Source organism: Balaenoptera acutorostrata, chromosome 3 (assembly GCF_949987535.1).
Source record: "Balaenoptera acutorostrata chromosome 3, mBalAcu1.1, whole genome shotgun sequence".
NCBI classification, from domain to species: Eukaryota; Metazoa; Chordata; class Mammalia; order Artiodactyla; family Balaenopteridae; genus Balaenoptera; species Balaenoptera acutorostrata.
The window spans coordinates 146,444,354-146,467,399 of record NC_080066.1 but is presented as its reverse complement, the minus strand read 5'-3'; the positions used below and the strand labels follow the sequence as shown (position 1 = coordinate 146,467,399).

At 35.2% G+C, this 23,046-nt stretch overlaps 1 protein-coding gene across 9 annotated transcripts in view; it reads right to left on the bottom strand.

Moving 5' to 3' along the window:
- The window catches only part of PALS1 (protein associated with LIN7 1, MAGUK p55 family member), a 102,290-nt gene that overhangs the window by 45,959 nt on the left and 33,285 nt on the right, over positions 1-23,046 (bottom strand). For 3 of the 9 annotated variants that reach the window (XM_007184319.2, XM_007184320.2, XM_057543437.1), the window contains 2 exons: positions 18,532-19,060; positions 4,307-4,515 (listed from right to left, as the gene is read on the bottom strand). In XM_007184319.2, coding sequence (XP_007184381.2) covers positions 4,307-4,515; positions 18,532-18,898 — 576 coding nt within the window. In that variant the 5' untranslated portion in view covers positions 18,899-19,060. Of the gene's footprint in view, positions 1-4,306; positions 4,516-15,894; positions 15,912-18,531; positions 19,061-23,046 lie in introns of those variants that run through there. The other 6 variants (XM_057543439.1, XM_057543440.1, XM_057543441.1 and 3 more) reach the window with 3 other exon arrangements.

Below are 23,046 nucleotides of genomic sequence, written 5' to 3'. Positions count from 1 at the left end.
TACTCTTCGTTGTGGTGCGCGGGCTCTAGGCGCACAGGCTTCAGTAGTTGTGGCTCACGGGCTCTAGAGTGCAGGCTCAGTAGTTGTGGCGCACGGGCTTAGCTGCTCCACGGCATCTGCGATCTTCCCAGACCAGGGCTCAAACCCGTGTCGCCTGCATTGGCAGGTGGATTCTCAGTCACTACTATCTTTGTACCCTTTGCCAGTGCAAAGGCTTTTCCTCTTTCTTGGGCTTTCAGGTATATTCCCAACTGTCCTTCAATACTTAGCATATTAAATTTTCTGTTTCTTCCTTCCTCCCAAATCTCCTCCTCTGCCATGTCTGCCTCTCCCCTACCCTTACTGAAGTAGGCACATCTCATTACGCTCTTGGTACCTTTTTCATACTGCCATCGTAGTACTTCTCAATAGATTGTAAGTGTTAACTCATTTTTCTTCCACAGTGAGAGTCTAACTCAATTTTCACTGGTTGATGGGCATCTGGGTTCTTTCCAGCTTCTAATGATTATCTGGCTGCTTTGAACGTTTATGCTTAAGCCTTTGTGTGGATATGTTTTCATTTCTCTCAGGTACATACCCAGACATAAAAATGTTGGGTCACAGATATAGGTACTTTAGCTTTAGCAGACATTTCCAAACATTTTCCAAAGTGGCAGTACCAATTTATACTCCATCAATCACATTATCAGAGTTTCAGTTCCTCCATAAGTTCATTAAGATTTAACATTGCCAGTCTTTTAAAAAATTTTTTAGTCATTTTGGTGTGTACGCAGTAGTCTCATTTTGTTTTAATTTGCATTTCTCTATTAGCTAATGATGCTGAACTTTTCATACTTACTGGCTGTTGGGGTTTCCTCTTTTTGTGAAGTGTCTGTCCAAGTCCTTTGCCCATTAAAAAAAAACTGAGTAGACTCTTTCTTGTTAATTTGCGACAGTTCTTTTGGATGCAAGTTTTTGTTATATATACACTTATACATGTATATACCTCAATATCTCAAAATCAAATAATCAAATACCATTTTCTAGTCTGTTGGCTTGCATTTTTACTGGATAAGCAAAAGTTCATTTAACGAAACCCAGGTTCTCAACCTTTTCTTGATAAAAGCACTTTAATGATCAAAAAACTTGTTTTACATTTATTAATGAGTATCCTAGATTGTCAAAGATATAATCTAGATCTCAGTCTCTGAAGTCTTCAGAAGTTGTATTATCTATTATATGACATTTAATGTTTAACTGATTTTTTAAAAATATATTTATTTATTTATTTTTGGTTGTGTTGGGTCTTCGTTTCTGTGCGAGGGCTTTCTCTAGTTGCAGCGAGTGGGAGCCACTCTTCATCGCGGTGCGTGGACCTCTCACTCTTCATCGCGGTGCACGGGCCTCCCACTATCGTGGCCTCTCTTGTTGCAGAGCACAAGCTCCAGACGTGCAGGCTCAGTAGTTGTGCCACACGGGCCTAGTTGCTCCGCGGCATGTGGGATCTTCCCAGACCAGGGCTCGAACCCGTGTCCCCTGCATTGGCAGGCAGATTCTCATCCACTGCGCCACCAGGGAAGCCCTTAACTGATATTTTAAGCTATAAAAACAAAGAACACTTCCTAATGTGTTAAGACATTCTTTCATCAAGTTCCTTGAGTTTTTTTTACTTACTTGGATTAAATTTCCATTTAAAAATCATATACTAACTGAAACATGAGGTAATTTCTTCCTTTAAATACTGTATATGAAAAAAGCTGGAATTATGAATGCTAAAAAGCAAAAAATTAGGCAATGGGCATATGAGTAGCCTAGTTAGTCTCATCCCAGTCACAAAACCTCACCTGGCCTCCATATTCAGAAACATAAAACAGAAGGGTTGAATAAGGTGATTGTTAAGCTTTTCCAGCTGTAAAATAAAAGCAATGAGTCCATTTAACCCTCAGAATTTTGTTATCAGATTTAACACTCTTCTTTGATGAGTTCCAAGAACATCCTTTTCTCACGTGTTATGCACTGTCAATTCAGGGCTACCACACAGTTGTGCACGCACAACTCCAGGGGAAATCATTCACTTTGTAGCACAACCGTATGCTGCTGCCCCAACTAGGTTAGTCATTTTGCACTCATTTTAAGACCAGTCTCAGCCCAATGTCACTAATCACCTACTATCCCACCACCACCAAAGCAATACAATTCTCAAGTATTACTGAAGGCTGTGAAAGCAAACTTTGAGAAAATCTCCTTGATATGGAATCAATACTTTTACAATTGTGAACCATGTACATGTTAACTATGCTAAATCTAATACTCAAAATAGAGTTTTTAAAGTCCTTTTTAACCATTTCTTTCTCTCTCAAAGCATTACTCTTTAAGCCACTTCTAGTTCTTTGCCTCTCAACTCCTAAAACCCTTTAAAGCTACGTTGCCTCCTTTTTTTCCTTTCTTTCCACCCTTTCTGTTGTGTCACTTTCTTCCAATGGAGCAATTTAAATCTCTCTTGCTTGCATCATTCTCTTTTCTACCTACTGTTCTTAACAAAACAAAGCCCCAGTACCTAGCTGGACAAACATTCGTCCTAAATGGGATGAGAAGGATTACAATGATCTATTATGTATTCCTCCCAACCCTACACAATAAAAGTTACACTATACTTGTGAATAAATAAGATCAAAGTACTGTCAGCTATTTCAATCTCTATAAGGAATTTTCAAGAAACCCATTTAAACTATAAGTAAAACTACAGGGATAATTTATTAATGAAAAATTCTGCATATTTAATTTCAATAATAAAAAATGAGCACAAAGAATAGGTCTCAACTAGGTCTTTTAACTAGCAGATGGGAAATTTCCCCTCTAGGAATAGGTCCCCAGGTCACACTCCTAGCCTGAGCAACATGAGACTTCCCTCTGCCACTCTTGCACATAGGACCTTCGCTCACTGTAAGCATCTAAATGAAGAAAATACATTCTGTGCTAATTCAAAAAGTGCCTCCTAACCTATTTTACGTGTCTGTAGCTCTGGAAGTCCTACCCTTCCCTCAGCCCATTTTCTGTTTTGTGTCTGGGTTCAGTGAAATAGATTTACCTGATGGGCTTCCAGAATTATTCATTTTTATATCAAAATAACTTAAAATCCTGTAATAATGACAGAATGTCCAGCCCCCCAAAATAGGAGATGGCTTACTTACATCCTTTAAAAACCTTCAATTTAAAATATGTTTGCAGGGCTTCCCTGGTGGCGCAGTGGTTGGGAGTCTGCCTGCCAATGCAGGGGACAGGGGTTCGAGCCCTGGTCTGGGAGGATCCCGCGTGCCGCAAAGCGGCTGGGCCCGTGAGCCACAATTGCTGAGCTTGCGCGTCTGGAGCCTGTGCTCCGCAATAGGAGCGGCCGCGATGGTGAGAGGCCCGCGCACCGCGATGAAAGAGTGGCCCCAGCTTGCCGCGGCTGGGGAAGGCCCTCGCACAGAAATGAAGACCCAACACAGCCAAAAATAAATAAATAAATAAATAAATAAAATAAATAAAATATGTTTGCAGAGGGACTTCCTGGTGGTCCAGTGGTTAAGACTCTGCGCTCCCAATGCAGGGGGCCCAGGTTCGATCCCCAGTCAGGGAACTAGATCCTGCATGCCGCAACTAAAGATCCCACACGCCACAACTAAAGATGCCGCGTGCTGCAACTAAGACCCGGCGCAGCCAAATAAATACTTTTTAAAATAAATAAATAAAATAAAATGTTTGCAAAACACATTAAACACTAAACATCAACAAGCAGCAGACACCAGAACTTAAATATCAGCATGTTAACATGAGACACTCTCACTGTACATTAAAATTTAATTATTTTGGACTTTCTATACAGTATCTATAGAGGAAAAACTTCAAAATATCTACAAGTAACAAATCTTAGAAGTTACATATTTATGATACCTGATTATCGAATATAATTTAATCTCATCAGTATTCATTTATCTCAGTTTATAATGTATAATGCTTAAAATAAAACTATACTACAAGCATTAAAATTTTTCCCCTTTAGTAATTTAGACAAATATTTCTCTTACTATGCAAATATGTAGTTGTATATACAAACCTAATGCTATTCTCTTCATGAAACAGAGCCCTGACTGTGAACTAAGCATATATTTTTTCAGGATAAAATACACATAAGCAAATTTTTCCTAACACAATAAATTATTAACATGTGAGCAGCAGTAATTAATTCTAACAAACCTTATAATCACACCAGCATTTTCCAAGAACGCCGCCTTACTATCACTAACAATTACTTTGTATATGTCAATGAGATGTTCAGAATACATACCTCTTGTGCAAGATCTTGCGCATTGGAGATAAGAGGAAATGGAGGACTGGCCTTGTTCATGTGTACTGTGACAGCGTTGTGTATCTTAAATGCATTCTGGAAATCTTTATTTTGTACAAGTTGTAAAAGCAGTGAAATATCCTCCTGGCTCTGAGAATCTACCAAAGTATGTTGGATATGTTTAAGTGAAGAAAACAGGTCTTCCACTTCTAGTAGGAGAAGGAAAAGGTATCCAAAAATTAATTTTCTGTCTTAATTCCACATGTATTTTAAGATAAAATTTCTTGAACCAATAACAATTAAAGTTTTCAAGAAAAACAAAACTTGCAAATATTTTTGAGTGTCAAATCATTGTCATTTTACTGATTTTTAAGTAAGACTTTAAAAATTATACAACAGAATAAAATAACATTTTTTTCAAGAGTGTTTTAATTATGTAACTAATACATATCACTATAAAAATAAATGAGGGATAGAATACATAAATGAATAAAAAATTTAAAACCACCAATAGTCCCATCACTTAGAAACAACTTTAAAAAAAATCATACGGCATTTCCTTTTTTCATTTAACAGGACATTTTAATTGTTTTCCCACATCACCAAACAGTCTTTAAAAAACTTATATAATGGCTCCATGATGTTCTATTATATGTCTAAACTAAAACTTATAATAACCATTACACTAAGTTGAGCATTCAGGGTGCTTCCAATTTTTGCTAGTATAAGTAATGAGCATTTCTGTACATAATGATCACTGCTATGTACAGTAAAAATGTCTGAGATTCTGATGTTTCTTAAAATAATTCCAAGAAACAGAATTTTTAAATAAGATTCTGACATTTTAAAAGCCAAAAAGTTTTCTAGGGAGGTTTTACTAATTTATATTCCATTACCAATATTTTTACCAATATTCAAAATTACCATTTTTAAAAACCTTCCATTTCTTTAACAGGGAGGTTGAGGTTTACTCAGGCACTTCTTTTGTGGTTCATAGAACTCCTATGAACATGTGAGTCTCCTAAAATTGTACTGAAAATTTGGGGCATGTGTACGTACGCACGTTCCCATTAGTGTGCGTGTGCAGCACACACATTTTTCTGGAAGAGGGTTATCCCAAAATGGTTAAGAACCACAGTTTATCTCTTCTCTGACCCCCAAGAGGTAGATATGTGCACATGTATACACTTTGTCACATTTGCTGGAAATAGTTTTCTAATTTTTCCATCTGTTAATTGCATTTGTGGTACCTTTATTGTAGAAGTTTTCGGCTGTTATGTGTTAAGAATGATCCACCTTTCCCTGTGTGATTTCTTTCACTGTCTATGCCTATAAACTCCTTCCCCTATGTTATTAAATGTTTACCTACATTTAAATTTTCGAATGGCTTCTATTTTGTAGTTAACTTCAATCTAACTGGAATTTTGTTATAGATTTGAGGGGAAATTTTAACTTCATTTCTTTTCTTCCAAATGGTTAACCAATTATTCTAATACCATTTATTGAATAATCCCTCCTTTTCCACTGATTTATGATATCACCAAATTCTTACATACATCAGGGTCTGTTTCTAGTCCACTGGTCTATCAGAACCACAATCTTCTTATAATAGTATTATAGTCTTTGCTCATATTGATATGACAAATACTTGCTCATTACTTTTTCAAAAATGTCTTGACTTCAAATGAGCTACAGAATCATTTTTAAGATACCACCTCACTCTCTATTTCCTATTCATCCAGAAAGAAAAACCTATTGAGATGCTGACTAAAATTAAAACTGTAAACGATTCTGGGAAAAACTTTCAGTAGATAGTATCTGTGTATATCTGTGTCTTATACAGTCACATTAAAAAAAAAAAAAAAAGCAAAAAACCTCTTGGTTTAAGTCTTTCTGTTAGTTTTCTTCACACAGGGCCTGCAGAAAAGTTACTGATTCTTATTTATCTTGTATCCTACTAGTTAACAGTTGTTAAATATTTTATAGGTTAGAATAGCTCTTCTGTTGATTCTGAAGTTCCCTATCTTTTCCCCCCCAAATCAAAACAGCTTTAGTTCTCCTTATAAAAATTATATATGCTCTTTAGTAATTTAAAATGTACCAAAAAACTGGAAAAAAATTTGAAAGTCAAAACTGTCATTTGAATGACCTAAGAAGTTGTCATCCAGAGCTAAATAAAACTTGAGAAATAGCCAGAATTTAACCATAAGTTAATGTTATCTATAAGAGTAGACAGAATACAGACAGGGGAAATTTAAAGATGTTGGTCAGAGTACAAACTGTCAGTTTTAAGGTGAATAAGTTCTGAGGATCTAATGGACAGCAATGGTGACTACAGTCAATAATACTGTATTGTATACTTGAAATTTGCTGAGAGTACATCTTAAGCATTCTCACCACACACACAAAAGGTAACTCCGTGAGGTGATGGATGTGTTAATCAACTTAATTGTGGTAAATATTTCACAATATCACATTGTACACTTTAGATATATAAAATTTTTTTGCCAACTATACTTCAATAAAGCTGGGGTGGGGGAAGAATATGGAGTGTCAGATTTCATTAAATTCGAAGAAGTTACCACAGAATTACCTAAGTGTATAAAGAATTCGCTGAGTATAAAGAATTCAATAGCCTTAAAGTATCTTTAGAGCAAAACAGGAAAACATTTAAATATCTTAAAAGGAAAAAGAATTACAAAACCAACAAAGTAGTTAAGGTAATTGACTACAATCTTAAGGAGACTATAGACTTTCTGAGTGGATAAAGAGACTTCTGTATAAAATTTCAGTAATTGTTTAAAGGGGCTCAGCCTGGTTGTCAGGGCAATGAGAAAATCAGGAGCTTCAGGATCTCACTGCTGAATGAAATCAATAAGCAACTTTAGACAGCCCAGAAGGTAACAAACTCCCTACTATGTCTCTTCAAGCCCAGGGGGATTTAAAATTTTAGAGACAAAGGAACTCCTACATAATCTCTGTGTACCAAAGCCATCCACAGACACTAAAATACTGACATTAAAAAAAATTTTTTTTATCTGTAGTCATACCTCTCAGCTATAACTACTGGTATTATTTTGTTATACTCTCTATATATAGCCTTTCAGACTTGTAAAAAATGCTGATCTTAACCACAGAGGTCACATTGTAAATGTTGTTTTGTAATCTGATATTTTCCAATGTCTTTAGAATAAATTCTTAGGATAAAATTACTTATCAAATAATAAAAACATTTAAAACTTTGATACATATTGCCAAACTGTCCTACAGATTTGTACTAACTCATACTCCTACCACCAAAGAACTTGAGTGCTTGTTTCTACAAACAGCCCAAAATTTTCACTTTTGGTGATCTGGTTAGGAAAACATGTATTTCTTTGTCTAGTAGTGACGTTTAATGTATTTTCACAAGGTTAACAGTCATTTATATTTCTTCTTTCATTGATTTTCTCCTTATCTTTTGACCATTTTTCTACTAGATTTTTTTTCCTTAATGACTAGAATTAGAGATTATATAAATATCCCTGCAGTCTTAAGCAGAATGTACTAAATAAATTTTCTTGCTATATCAGAACAATGTTTTTTAATCAAGGATATTTATGAGAATCACTAAGGAAATTTACAAAGATATTTATGTCCTGAGTTCTACCTCAAACACAATCAGAATCTCCTGTGTCTTCTTTAATTTTATATATATATATTTTAAAGTTGACTATGTACCCTTCTGGTTAAGAACCAATGACTTACAGGCCATATTAACAGCAGTTATTGTAATATTTTAAGACATAATATACTTGGGAATAACTAAAGCACTCACACCTATTTTCTTCTATACTAAATAACCCTGATTGCTATGTTGAATTTTTGTGTCTGCTTTATAGTTATTGTAGTTCCTCCTTTGCAACTATTCAGTATTTCCTTTTGTTGCCCTCTCTTACTTCCGTAGTAAACACAACATATAATTTTCATTTTTAGAATATTTTACGCACAAATAAAATACTGTAGTCATAAGCCAGCAAGGAAATAGGAAAAGTAAGGTAGGGTAATCTAAACTAGGGATGGCTTAATGAGAGATAAAACTGGAGAATGGCCTTATTTCAGGAGATCAGTTAACAGCTGAGATGCAGCACAGACAGGCAACAGGAAATTTTGTGGTTAATCCAAAAGGGATGATTGCTTTAAAGTTCTAAGAGGGGCTTCCCAGGTGGCACAGTGGTTAAGAATCCACCTGCCAATGCTGGGGGCACGGGTTCGAGCCCTGGTCCGGGAAGATCCCACATGCCGCGGAGCAACTAAGCCCCTGCGCCACAACTACTGAGCCTGCGCTCCAGAGCCCACGAGCCACAGCTACTGAGCCCACGTGCCACAACTACTGAAGCCTGCGTGCCTAGAGCCCGTGCTCCGCATCAAGAGAAGCCACCCAATGAGAAGCCCGCGCACCACAAGGAAGAGTAGGCCTCGCTCGCCGCAACTAGTAAACGCCCACGTGCAGCAATGAAGACCCAATGCAGCCAAAAAAAAAAAGAAAAAAAAAATTCTAAGAAATCAGTAGGCTTCTTGTGTTGATAGGAAGTTAGGTAAGGAATACAGGTTCCAGAGAAAGAGTAAATCTGGTCAATTTGTTCATATTGTGTTCATACTGAGGAATTCTAAAGACATAAAGACCATCCGGGACAGTTTAAAATCCAGAAAAGAAAAAAAAATCTCAGGGTCAAACTGGAAATGTCTTTCTCTCAGGAGATCAGGGACCAAGATAAGATCTATAGGAATAGGAAGGCTGAAAGCAGAAGAGCAATACAACTGAGTCCCAAAGAGGCTGTTGACTTAGTACCTATCTACTTAAGTAAAGGCTATCCAGAGAACTTAAGGACCATGACAAGTGCCAGAAATAACTTTAACTGGGCTTAAGGTTCAAATTTTGTAGGTTAGCATCAAGACCAATTTAAACTTGTTAATTATCATCCTTTACAAATTCACTAACCTCTATGAAGTCCTATTCACGTTCTGTTGTTTTAATTAGTAAAAACTGTTTTCACTGAAATTATCTTTTTTTAGGAGTTGTCTCCAGACTTATTGCATTAATCAATGTTGCCAGACTAAATTGAGATCATTTGCACTTAAGCTCAGCTTTCACAATGAAATATCACCAACCCGTTATTTGTAGTTGAAAAACTACAAATATGTATTTGGCCTGAATTACACACTGGTCACTGCCAATATTGAATAGAAAGACATAGAACAGTATCTGTATTACAGGCATATATACATATATACTATTTTATTTAATCCTCATAAAATCTGAGAAACTTTTCCCAATTTAAAAAAACCCACCAAAACCTGAGACATACATAGTTCAGAGCAAATCTCTACAGATGGAGAGAATGAAGTCATACAGAAAAATGGCACCTGGGTGAAGAATCTTTTTGAACTTCTAAGGCAGTGCTTTTTCTGCCATACCAAGGGCTTAAAAAAAGATTTTTGTTTTCTTTTTTAGATTTTAGGGCTTGATTGTGACATGTCATTTATCTGCTTTAGAAAAGCTGTCCTGAAGTGTCTTTCTGCCCAATATAGTAGCATGCAATGTACACTGACTAGTATTTAGAGGAGCTTACACATTCTATTTTACCATGTACATGGAGGAAGAATTTCCTCTAGTTAACTGTGTTTGTACATGTTCACACATATAATACACCCTCCAAATGCTACTTTTATAATACTGTTGCATTTTATTTCTGCTATTTTAACCAAGTGTCTTATGCTTCAAATATTTTCTCAGAGTATTTTATTTCAACTCTAACATCACAATAGTATGCTAGGCAGTACACTGTGAAAGTTCAGCAAAAGAAACCAAAACTGCAATTCTTGTGAATGTAGAGCCTATGTATCTTGTTGAGAAATATTGTAAAAACATCTTTGATAGTGTAGCACTAGCCTGGGTAACTAAGTAGTTCAGCAAAATTAATAACTTATGATTTAAATGGGCAGTTTTCAGATAAATTCCATATCTGCTTTCATGGCCAATTTAGCTGGGAAATTTTCCAGATAGTATTCTTAGGCAGGAAAGCTCCCCACGTACTCTCATGCTTCAGGTTCAAGTATGTTTCCATGACAAATGTTTAATGAACAAAGAGAACAGATTAAGTTACCAGACACTCAGAGTTTTTAAGACTTCATTAAATATAAATATATAGCTTGACAAGAAGATATGGATTAAACCATATATAGCTGAAACAAATAAATATGTAAAAGAAAATATGAAACACTAAATGATATAAACTTATTTATAAAGACATGAATTTCATCAGAGGGTTTATCAATTTAATGGAAATTTAAAATGATGCCGCCTCTGCCCAATAAAGTTTTAAGGTCACATAGAAAGCAAAAAATACCTATCGCATTAGTCTTAAAATACTGATTATGATAAATTTTATTGGAAAATTCTGAATGGAATTCTGACAAAAGGTCTTTTCTTTGATATTAAGTATGATGTCATAGTGAAAAATAATTGTTGGCAATATCAACTCTGGGATTCTCATTCTGACACACGTTCATTTTAGTTTCATATAAAAATTCTTAATTTCAAAAGGTATTTTGCTGTAGGTTTAAAAAACTTTGTTTCTATATGGTATATCTTTAAAAGCATTTTACAAATACATTTTATGCAAAACAGCAAATTTTCTACACATAAGAAATGTTCCATCGTATGATGTAGTAATTAGATTACGTGCCACTTAAACGAAAACCACCTAAGTTCTTCGAAATTCTGTGCAATTCCAGAGGAAATCTTAAAAATCTAATCAGATGCAGCTAAATCCATCCTGTCAAATATGTACCCTCTTCTCTAATAATGATGAAGATAGACAACAAAGAGAGGACAGACTATAGAGAGAACAGAGACTCCCCATATACAGAGATCAGAGCCTCCCTTCCCCATTCCCATACACAGAGACACAACAGGCACAAGGAAAAAGAACCACATGGACAGAGAAGTAGAGAGATAAATAAGGAACACAGGGCTACCGAGAAAGAATGACACAGGTGTAGAGTGGGGAGTGAACAAAGAAGGGGGTACTGAGGAAGAGCAGTACCCAGAACAAGGGAGGATGGAGGGAAGAGAGAAATGCGGACAGACACTGTGCTGAGGGGAAGGCAAAGGCAGGCATGGCAAATCTGGCTTTGGTGATAAACTCTAGTCTGTAGCAACTTCCCTAGAAGCAAGTTCTTTATATCTAGTTCAAATGCCGTGTCCTGCAGTTTGATCTATTTCCTCTTATTTGATGTTCAGTAGACATTGTTTTAAGTTTCCCATCTCCTCTAACGTTTCATACAACAGTTAAATCTTGATTATTTATGTTAAAAGAGAGGACATATTATCTAAAAGCAAGAAAAATCACTTACATTTGGTTTGGGGATACAATTAATCAGATAAATACAAACACACACATCAGCCTACAAATCCACCCCCTGAACACTCTCCTCTCCCTTTGCCCTCTCCTGGCTGCCTAAAATATAAAAGAATGAAGACTCTAAAATGGGCAACAGAAAGCAATCACCAAGAGTTGCTCTATCTGAAAATTCTATCTTCAAACACCCAAGGGGCTTCCCTGGTGGCGCAGTGGTTGAGAATCTGCCTGCTAATGCAGGGGACACGGGTTCGAGCCCTGGTCTGGGAAGATCCCACATGCCGCGGAGCAACTAGGCCCGTGAGCCACAGCTACTGAGCCTGCGCGTCTGGAGCCTGTGCCGCGCAACGGGAGGGGCCGCGATAGTGAAAGGCCCGCGCACCGCGATGAAGAGCGGTCCCCGCACCGCGATGAAGAGTGGCCCCCACTTGCCGCAACTAGAGAAAGCCCTCGCACGAACCGAAGACCCAACACAGTCAAAAAAATAAAATAAATAAATAAATAAAGTAGCTATAAAAAAAAAAATTGGAGTCATCAAAATATTCTTTAAAAAAAAAAAAAAAAACACCCAAGACCCTGGAGAATTGTTTGGCAGTAAGGGTAAACAATAAAATTACTCAAGGAAGCTAAGGAATCTCCGTTTCTGGAGATCTTTCAAAGCAATGGAGATAACCATCTACCTTGGATTAGCTTTGTTATTTTCACTTACTGCTATCATTTACCCCACATGAAAACAGTTTCTACATATCTATTCTAGCATTAATATTCTTCCATTTCATTGCTTAAATAATACCAATTCTTTTAACCTATCCTCAGAAATTTCTATATTTCAACCAACTTCATGACTTTTTCCTGAAAACTTTTAAAGATTTCTTCTTTTCCCCTAAACTGTACAGTCAAATTGACTATTCAGATGAGGAACTTAATAGTATTGAGTATGAGGAGATTATACCAGTTTCCAGTACATCTATCCACTGAATCGAAATTCGAATGTTCATTTAGGAAATCTTTGCTAAAGTAGGGATGGGTTGTCTTTTCTTTTTCTTTTTTTCTTTTTAAATTTAAGGACATAAAATTCAGATCTCGGAGCTTTGGTTTTCAGTGGACTAGGTTAAAGTGCATTTATTAAAAATAACAAGAAGCTCATGAAACACCCTGAACAGTAATTAATCATTAAAAAATTGGGTTACAAATTAAAAAGAAATTCTAGACAAGCATATAAGCAAAGATAGTTGAGAGAGATGGCAGATCAAAAACCTTAGCCCTAAATATAAGACAATGGAAAAATATCATTGAAATGACTACTATTCAATCAAGTACAAAAGCTTCATGATTTTTCTCTGGACAAAACTTAAATGAGTTTGGTGAGCAAGAAAAAGACCCAAATTTGAAGGCAGAATACCTGGGTCCTAGTTATGGCTTGGATCACTTATTAGCTGCAATATATATCACTGGAAAATCCATCTCAAGTCTCTGGGCCTTTCTATAAAATGAGTGGGTTTGACTTGGATATTATTTCTCAAACTTTCGTTAGTGATCCATTAAAAATGTATATTTTTAAATTTCTCAACCCAGTATATACATCCCTATTTGAAATAAAAATTTATAAATACTTATGTGCAATATAATATACCTTAATATCTTCTATTTTTTTCTAGTTCTTAAAAAAATTACTGGTTGATAGGATGGCTAAAATTAAAAAGACATATTGATATAATAACAAATAGAAGCAAGAATGTACAGAAACTAGAACCCTCTCATGCTGCTGATGAAAAGGTAAAATAGTGCAGGTACTGGGGAAAATATGGCAGTTCCTCAATAAGTTAAAACACAATTACCATTTGATCCAGCAATTCCACTCCTAGGTATATACTCCAAAGAATTGAAAACAGATATTTAAACAAAAAATTATTATGTGAATATTTGTAACAGCACTATTCACAATAGCTAAAAGGTAGAAACAACCCAAACATTCCACCAACAGATGAATGGATAAACAAAACATGGTATTTCCATACAGTGGAATATTATTCAGCCATAAAAAGGAATGAAGTAATGGTTCATACTACAACACAGATGAACCCTGAAGACATTATGCTATGTGAAAAGAAACCAGTCACAAAAAGTCACATACTGTATGATTCAGTTAGATGAAATGTCCCAAATAAACAAATACACAGAAAGTAGATTAGGGTGGTCAGGAGTTAGGGGGAGGAGAGAATAGAGAGTGAATGCTTATGGGTCCAGAGTTTCTTTCTGAGGTAATGGAAACACTCTATATAATGGTGATGGCTGCACAATCTTGTGAATGTACTAAAAACTCATGCATTGTACACTTCAAAAGAGTGAATTTTATGGTATAGTAAAGCTGTTATTTTAAAAAATGAAATAAAAAATTACTGGTTAAGATCCACAAACTAATTTCATGGACTAAAAGTTTAGATGATCTCTGGTAGCTTCTGGTCCTTACAAAAGTTAAATTTTAGTCAAACTTACAATGTGCAACATGTTTATATATGTGTTTTCACTTGGTCCTCAAGAAAATACAGAAACTGAGCCTCAGGAAACTTAAGTAACTTGTCAAAGGTCAATAGCAAGTGAAGGTAAAAAGTATTTAAACTCTACATTTGACTCCAGGCATCCCTGTACCAATATGCAATGATATCATGCATTTCTGAACATATAATGATGCAAGTCTTTGCAAGGGGAAAAAGTTAAAACCTATTAATACTTAATAGGTGGAATGAAGTTTTGACACAGTGTGTCAAAGACTAAATGGTATAGCAGTTAATTATTTTTCAGTAGCATTATGCATATTTAATAACCAAACATTACATGACTATACACATATTCTAATGAATTTTTTAATCTTCATTTTAGGTTAGTTCTAATTTTAGCAATCTGAACAAATCAAAAAATCATCAAATGTCCCAACATTTTAAACATTAAACATAATACCAATAGGTCTAATCATTTCACTTCCAGAAAAAAAAAAATTTCTCAAAGAATGGCTAATAAAGTTTGGAAATATCTATAGCAGTTGAGGAAAAATTTAATAGCAAGAATAATTAACTTCTCAGAAACGTATGAACTCAAGGTTTACTGGCACTGGAATTTTGTTTGTTGTCTTTAAATAAACTTTATTTTAAAAGCCAATCTTAAAAAAAGTTTATCACAATCCAGCAAAATTCCAGCATTTCCCATGGTCAATCAAAAGTCAAATAACATCAGAAACAAATGTGGAAGAAATATTTTATTTTATAACATCAAACACAAGAATACTCTTGACTTAAAAGTTTGAATATTCAGAGACACCTGGCAAAAACTATGTAGATACTAATGAAGACTGAAACATGGTATTATTAATATTATGAAAATATTTTATTCATCCTAGTTTTCTTCCCATTGGTGTATCTTTTTTATTTTTTCTTAACACTAGTAGCATCTGGTGTAAATCAGAAAGCCCCTAATCACAAATTTCAAGAATCTCCTTATAGCCACAAAACAGATAGCTCACCATGGTTGTGTGATGGGTGGGTGTGTGTGCCCTTCCTAAGGTCTCCTCAAAAGTGTGATAATCATACAGTGACATCTATGATAGATAGCAATGTTTCCTAGTTTATTCCCTTTAAATGTTCTGTCTACTATATTTACTTGTCCACAATCCTGGCCCAAAATTACTTATCTTTGACTATAAAAATCAATCAAACAGTGAAATCTATAATCTAAAGACATCTGAAGATGATCCTACTCTACCTCATCCTACCTGCATTCTGCTCTTTTCTCAGAATTTTTCTCACAAGGTAGCTTGCTTTACTTATGAAAGAGAACAAGACAATGATATTTTATTTGTAGCAAAGCAAGTTTGAATAACTCCTGCAAATTTTAAGGAAAGCCTCCCTAATATATCAAAATTCTTATAATTTATACTACTAATATTAATTATTCATTTGAAATTTCCACATCACTATTTTCTAATTTTCAATAAGATTCTAACTGCTTTTAAACAAGAATATTCAGTTTATCCTTTCTGAATATTTTCTATTAATTCCATCCCTGCATTTTTATTATTATACAGTGCCGAATTTATAAATACGTTCATTAAAAACCACCACCCAGATAAATAAAGTATCTAACCTTTCCAATCACATTTTCAATTCTTTAAGGAGAATTTCCTCTACTCACAGATAAATGATGATGTATCATTTGGAAACTGAAGGCTCCCTCTCAAAGAAATAAATCAGTTGCCCCATCCTTCCCTCATTTAAAACAAGGTTGCTGTTTCTGGCTGTGAAAAAGGCTGAGAAGTTGTCTCCTGGCATGTGTGTATTAATCAAAACACTGGCAGGGAGACTCATACAACTTTAAGGGAGTACTGTTGTAGTCTGATGTGTTAGCAAATTATAAACAGGAAAAAAAAATGTCTGATACAAAGCTAATATACTTCATTTTAAAATGAACACTTAAAACTGAGTATATCCAAAAACTGAAGATTTGACTGACAATAACAACCTTATAACTTACGATAACTTTTCATGTTTCCTACCTACACTTAACACATTTGTGTTGTGTATTAAAATTAAATCTATCACTTATTTCTCAAAATATGAAATATTCTCCTATCCAAGAAATGACTTACAGATACCTGGTAATACATTTCAAATTACTTTACAATAAAATATGTAAAACAGCCTTACGTTCAAAGATTGCACAAAGATAATTTTTAAAACCACACTGGACTGCAAGTTGGAAGAAAATATATCTGTGCTTTAATCTATAGTTGTAGAAAGTTTAACCAAGCAGCATACAAAAAGAAATAGGAAAAAGCAAAAAATTTAAGAGAAATGGTCTCCAATTTTCTGTGGTTAGGTAAAAAAATAAATAAAAATTCCCTAAGTGAATCTGGCTTAAGCTGTATTTGTTTCCTCATGGAGATTACACGAATATTGTCTATTAGATGGACTTTTATGCCTGATTCAATTAAAGCAAATGGACAAATACATTAATCTTTAAAGAAATTTAAACAGAAACCCAGAAGACTCAATCCAGGCTTGGGTTGGATATGTTACAATGTAAGCTTTCTCCAAGTCACAGAGAATATTTACAGAATATTTTAATAAAAAATAATGGAGTGGTAGGAGATGAAGGCCAATAAGAGGCAATTGGGAATGAAATAATTTTACTCTAACAAAATTCTTAGGAAAAAAGAGCATAAAATTCCTTCACATAAATGTATTTTAAAAAATATGTAATCTTTCTGTTTTCACTATAATGCCTTTCATCTGAAGGCATTTAGCAGACTTCACTATGACTGAACACACCTGTGATTTCTTAAATCACAGAGAAGTATGCACACTGCTTTCTGTCAAGAAATGTGGATCCTTAGTAAATGTATAGCAAAGAAAAGAAGCAGATGTGATAAAGTAGAAACTGTTCTAGACTAGATTTAGTATATATGGTGTATATACCATATACAGTATATATGGTACCTTTATATATATAGATTTAATATATATGGTATACTATATACAGAGAGATAGTACATATGGTACCTTTGAGTAAATCAGAAAAAGGTGTTCCACTCTTGGTAGCCAAAGCACTGGTCTACTGAGTGAAGAGCAGGCTGGATATCAGTCTCCACTCAAACCCTCTGTTCTTTGCAGTACATCAACTGCATATCCAGATTAGGCAAATTGAAACTTGGCCCTACCACTTAGCATGGAGTCTTACACAAGTGATTTAACTGAGGTTCAATTTCTTCTTCTGTAATGGATATTACAGAGCCCTGTTAACAGGACTACTGTGGGTACTAAACAGAAAGCTGTTTGCTACAGCATCTAGTACAGGATTCAATAGACACTTAAATAAATGGCAAAACAACAACAACAAAAACCCTCTCCTTCCATAGAAAAGTGAAGTGTCTCTCTTTTCACATCTATAAATAATAAACCACTAAGAAATAAAATACTTTCTTTTAGTTAGCCTGGTTTTAAGGGAACACAAGTTAATGTATACCACTGACACTAGTTCAGGAATCTCTCCTGTGTGTGTGTAAGAAGAGAGGGCAGTAAGTTCAGTTATGAAATATTTTAAGTTTGGAAACACATTTGACATCAATTTCTCTTATAGATTCATAATGCCTATTAGATTCTAAAGCTACAAGAAGTACTGTAATAAGAAGCTGTTTAACTTATTTAACCCAGTGTTCTCAAAATTTATTTGATCACAGAATTCTTTTTTATTTATATCTATTAATATCTCATGGCACTAGTTTTTTTGTTTTCTTCACAAAATGAAATTTGGGAATAGTTAGTATAGGGACTTTTAAGCCATGTTTTATGTGTATTATGCCATAGGAATAGCACCAGTTCTTCTCATTAACAGCCATTAATTAAAGAAAATCAAATCAATGTTAAGCTACATATATTAATTTTATTACTATTTTACAAACCTTAAGGAAATCAGAAATTCAAAATCTGAAAACTACTTTTCAGTAATTTTGATATAAAAGTTTGAGTTTGAAATAAAACGTGAATTTCAAGGCTTTAAAAGTTAGGCCTCATACAGAAATATTTAATTCAAAGATTAGATACAAAAATTATGTTGTAGTGACTGAACATTTAGGATATGTGCTTTAGCTCTACATGGCTAACAGAAAACAATGGTCATCTGGCCTTTCCGAGAAAGGAACTGATCTTGGTCTGAATTCAAATTGCTATTACTTACATTCTCTTATATCCCTCCTCCTTCCTATACACATTTGTGTTAAGGCAAGAGAAACAAAAGCAAAACATTTTCTATTATTCTACTGTTTTTACTTACCTAATATTTTCACAGCATAATGAGGACTTTCTAAGATAATTCCTTCCTCTGTATCAAATATAGGGTTATCTATTCCAGTTTTTGGAGGAATTTGGGCTAGTTTCTTAAGTCTCATGGAAGAATTAAGGTCAAGTTCTTGTTTTTTCCCTTCTTCCTCTCGCCTACGCCTCATGTCCTCCTGTTGTTGCCGAATACGTTCCAACTGTGCACTTCGACGTACTGGCATCATCCTGGTGCCCAAATCTCCAGGGCAGTCAACAGCCATCTCTCGGTGCTTCTGATGTTCCTCTGGTGATGCAAGATCAACATTTTTTACTTCGTTGTCTGATTCCTCAGTAACATGCCCATTCATATGGGATGTTGTCATGGTTATCTATAAAAACCCGTACCACTTTTTATAATTCAATTTTTCCTATAAAGCCAATCTCTTGATTCTGTAGTATAAAATCCATGTTACTTCAAAAAAAAAAAAAAAAAAAACTTCTCACATCACATAATAATGCTATGAAAATGTATCCATGAAGGAAATCTAAGGGGAAAGATGGGGAAAAAAAGTATAAGAATTACAATATAAAAGTAGATTTTTTTACATAGTCCACTTCCAATCTCTATCTCTACACAATATAGAAAATATCTCATAAGTATATAATATTATCTTGCTATATAGATTAAATATTTTCCTTTCATTTTATAGATCTGAGGAAAACAAGTTGTTTCAAGAAAAAAAAGTACCCTCTCAAGTATACTGTTTAATTTTACAGCTAAGAAAAATGATGTATTAGAAAGTTTAGCACAGCAAGAAAATAAGAAGGTTCTGGGTACTAGTTTAGTAGAAAATGAGATATTTAAGGCGTAAAGGTATTTTAATCATCTTTACAGTTGTCTCAACACAATCCTTTATGCTCAATTAATATACATGAGATTGAAATCCCTTCCTAGTTAACTGCTAAAGAACCTGGCATACAGCAAGCCATGTTGTTGACTCGACATAAAGGCAGCACTGTGGGAGACAATTCACCTTTAGGAGTTTATGAGATGAAGAAGATACCCAATGAAAAAGAAATTTTAATTAGCAGCTAAGGCATCTACAGGATAAAACTACCTTAAGTGAGAAAAAGACTATGTCAGTTATCAGTCTTTATAACTGCTGGCAGTAAAAAAAGAATTAGGGTTAATTCTTTACGAGGATTCATTTAGAGAAAACGGTAGTATCTGTTACCACTCAAAAATGTTTTAAAGTCACACTATACAGCAAACAAGAACATATTGGACTTGGAGACCAGAAGACTGAATTTTAATTCTGGCTCTGCTACTTCCTCTAGCTTTATGATTTAAGCCTAGTTTCTCTCTCTGAACCTTAGATTCCTTTGGAAAATTTATTCATAGAATTGTTCTGAGTTTTTTTTTTTAAAGATTTTTTTGATGTGGACCATTTTTAAAGTCTTTTATTGTATTTGTTACAATATTGCTTGTTTTATGGTTTGGTTTTTTGGCCGCGAGGCATGTGGGATCTTAGCTCCCCAACCAGGGATTGAACCCGCACCCCCTTCACTGGAAGGCGAAGTCTTAACGACCAGACCACCAGGGAAGTCCCCTGTTCTGAGTTTTAAATGAGATAAAGTTTTAGAACTAAAAACTACTTATATTAATTCTTAGTATTAATTTGATTCTCCTATTTTAAAAATCCTTCAACATATTTTAGACAAGAAAAATATTTTACTGGATGACAATGGCTTTTCATCAAGCTATTTCTTGGGCATAAATAGGCAGATTGTTTATATATGTGCAAACCCACACATTAAATCTAATTAGTCTTCTTTTGCTCAAGACTTTAAAAATATTTACAATAATAAACCTACTACCTCCTTGAGTTGAGTAGCACTCCAGTTAATAGGTTGGTTAGAGAACATGCCAACTAAGCAAAAGCTGAGTTTTCAGACAATATTCCTAATGCCAGCCAATCTTCTCTCAAGCAAACATCTTGTCACAGACTGCTTAACACAAACCCACCTAGACTACCAGGAAAACCACTAGACCAATAATCAGGAAAACAGATGCAAGCTACGTGAGCCACTAGAATTACATTTTCACAAGAATTCTGGTAGATTTTTCTGTCTTCCATCCAAATTATAGCTCTCTGTTTTTTTATAATTATGCGATCTACATAGAAATACCTTATTTACCATTAAATTGCCTTCTTTTTCATTAAAACGAGAGCTATTAGAATTATGTTAGATAGGGGCTTCCCTGGTGGCGCAGTGGTTAAGAATCCGCCTGCCAACACAGGGGACACGGGTTCGAGCCCTGGTCCCTGGTCTGGGAAGATCCCACATGCCCACGGAGCAACTAAGCCAGTGTACCACAACTACTGAGTCTGCGCTCTAGAGCCCATGACACAACTACGGAGCCTGCGTGCTGCAACTACTGAAGCTCGTGAGCCTAGAGCCCATGCTCCGCAACAAGAGAAGCCACGCAGTGAGAAGCCCGTGCACCGCAACAAAGAGTAGCCCCCGCTCGCTGCAACCAGAGAAAGCCCGTGCGCAACAACAAAGACCCAACGCAGCCAAAAATAAAACAAATAAATGAATTTAAATATTAAAAAAATTATGTTAGATAATTCTTGTTTTATAATATTGATTATATGCAAATGCAAATTTATCTTATTTAATATTTTCCTTACAAGTAAGCAGAAATTTATGTAGGAGTTACTGTAGTGCTATGTTTAATTTTAATTTTAAAAATTTAGGAGTATACGTACTTCCAGAAAATTAAAACTCTCAACTTTCTCTATTTACAACATTTATGGGATATTAAAAATCAAATTTAATGAGTATTTTTTATTTATATATATGCTAGTCTACAAAAATTATGATCTGAAATGAAAACTTAGCTTAAAAATGATAAGATTGTGTCCATAGTCACTGTACTAAATCATGGGGGTGGAAATTACAATCATGCAAGAGAAACTAGGCCAGGTGATCTCAGTCACAGTTCTCATGCTTGGACTATAATCATGCTTGTCTATCTGGATCTAGGCTTTTACCCTCAGAAAAATTTCTGCAACCTGATATTAATTCACTTAAATCTCCATTTTGGTCATCTCCCTTAGAGTGTTCATAGTCCACTGGGAGAGACAGCAAAGAAAATGAATGATTACTCTTCCCAGTTGATTTCTCCTCATTAGATTCTAAATTTGTTAAAAACGGGTCATTTATGTCTTATTTTTATACCTTCCCTGTACTTAACACAATACATGTCATATAGGAAATGTCCATTAAGTATTTGTTCAACTGAACTTAGAAACGTTATAAATTCAGAAGATGGGCTCTAAAATTTAGCCTGTGATAAAGTCATAGCAAACCCTCAAAACATAAGGACGCATTTCTTCCAGCAGTATTTCACAAAACAACTAAAAATTAGCCAGATAGAACAGTCTGTTCCAGGCAGAGGGAAACACAAGACCAAAAGGAAGGAAGAGCATGAGAATATGGCACTTGCAGAAGGTAGAATGGAATGCAAAATGGCTGGATGGGACAATGGGAGCATGTCATACATGAATAATGATAAAACTAGAAAGGCAAGCAGGGGGCCAGATGGAGAAGAGTAACAGATGAAAACTTTGACCTTTATCCTGAAAGTAGTAAGAATCATCATAGGATTTAAAGCAGGGACTAACATGATCACACTCACTTTAAGAGAAATATCACTCTGGTAGAAGACTAGAGGATAGACTGAAGGGTGGCAATGAGACCAGTTTGAGGGCAACTGTAAGAAATGGGGTCCTGGGCTTCCCTGGTGGCGCAGTGGTTGAGAATCCGCCTGCCAATGCAGGGGACACGGGTTCGAGCCCTGGTCTGGGAAGATCCCACAGGCCGCGGAGCAACTAAGCACGTGCACCACACTACTGAGCCTGCGCTCTAGAGCCCACGAGCCACAACTACTGAGCCCACGTGCCACAACTACTGAAGCCCATGTGCCTAGAGCCCGTGCTCCACAAGGAAGAGTAGCCCCCGCTCGCCGCAACTAGAGAAAACCAGCACGCAGCAACGAAGATCCAATGCAGCCAGAAAAAAAAAAAAAAAGAAAGAAAGAATTGGGGTCCTGAACTAATTTTAGATAGTGAGAATGAAGAAAAGTTATATTAAAGAAGCATGTAGGTTACAGAATTCCTAAAACTTGGTGTCCATATTTCATACAGCAAGGCAAAAAGAAGAGAAGGAAGTAGTAACAGTAGAAGAAGTAGTAGTAGTAGTGGTAACAACAACTACAACATTTACTGAGCACATAATTCTATGCCAGACACTACTGCAAGCACTTCACACAGTATTCACTCATTTAATCCTCACTAAAACTCTAAAAGTAGGTCCAAATATGCCTGTTTTATAAATGAGGAATGGGGATTGAAGTAGGCCTTGAAGACAGGATGAAGGAAAAAGAAAGAGGCCATATGAACTAAAGACAGAAAAATAAAAGGTATGGGAAAAGTACAAACAAGGCTAGTTGAACTATAGCAGT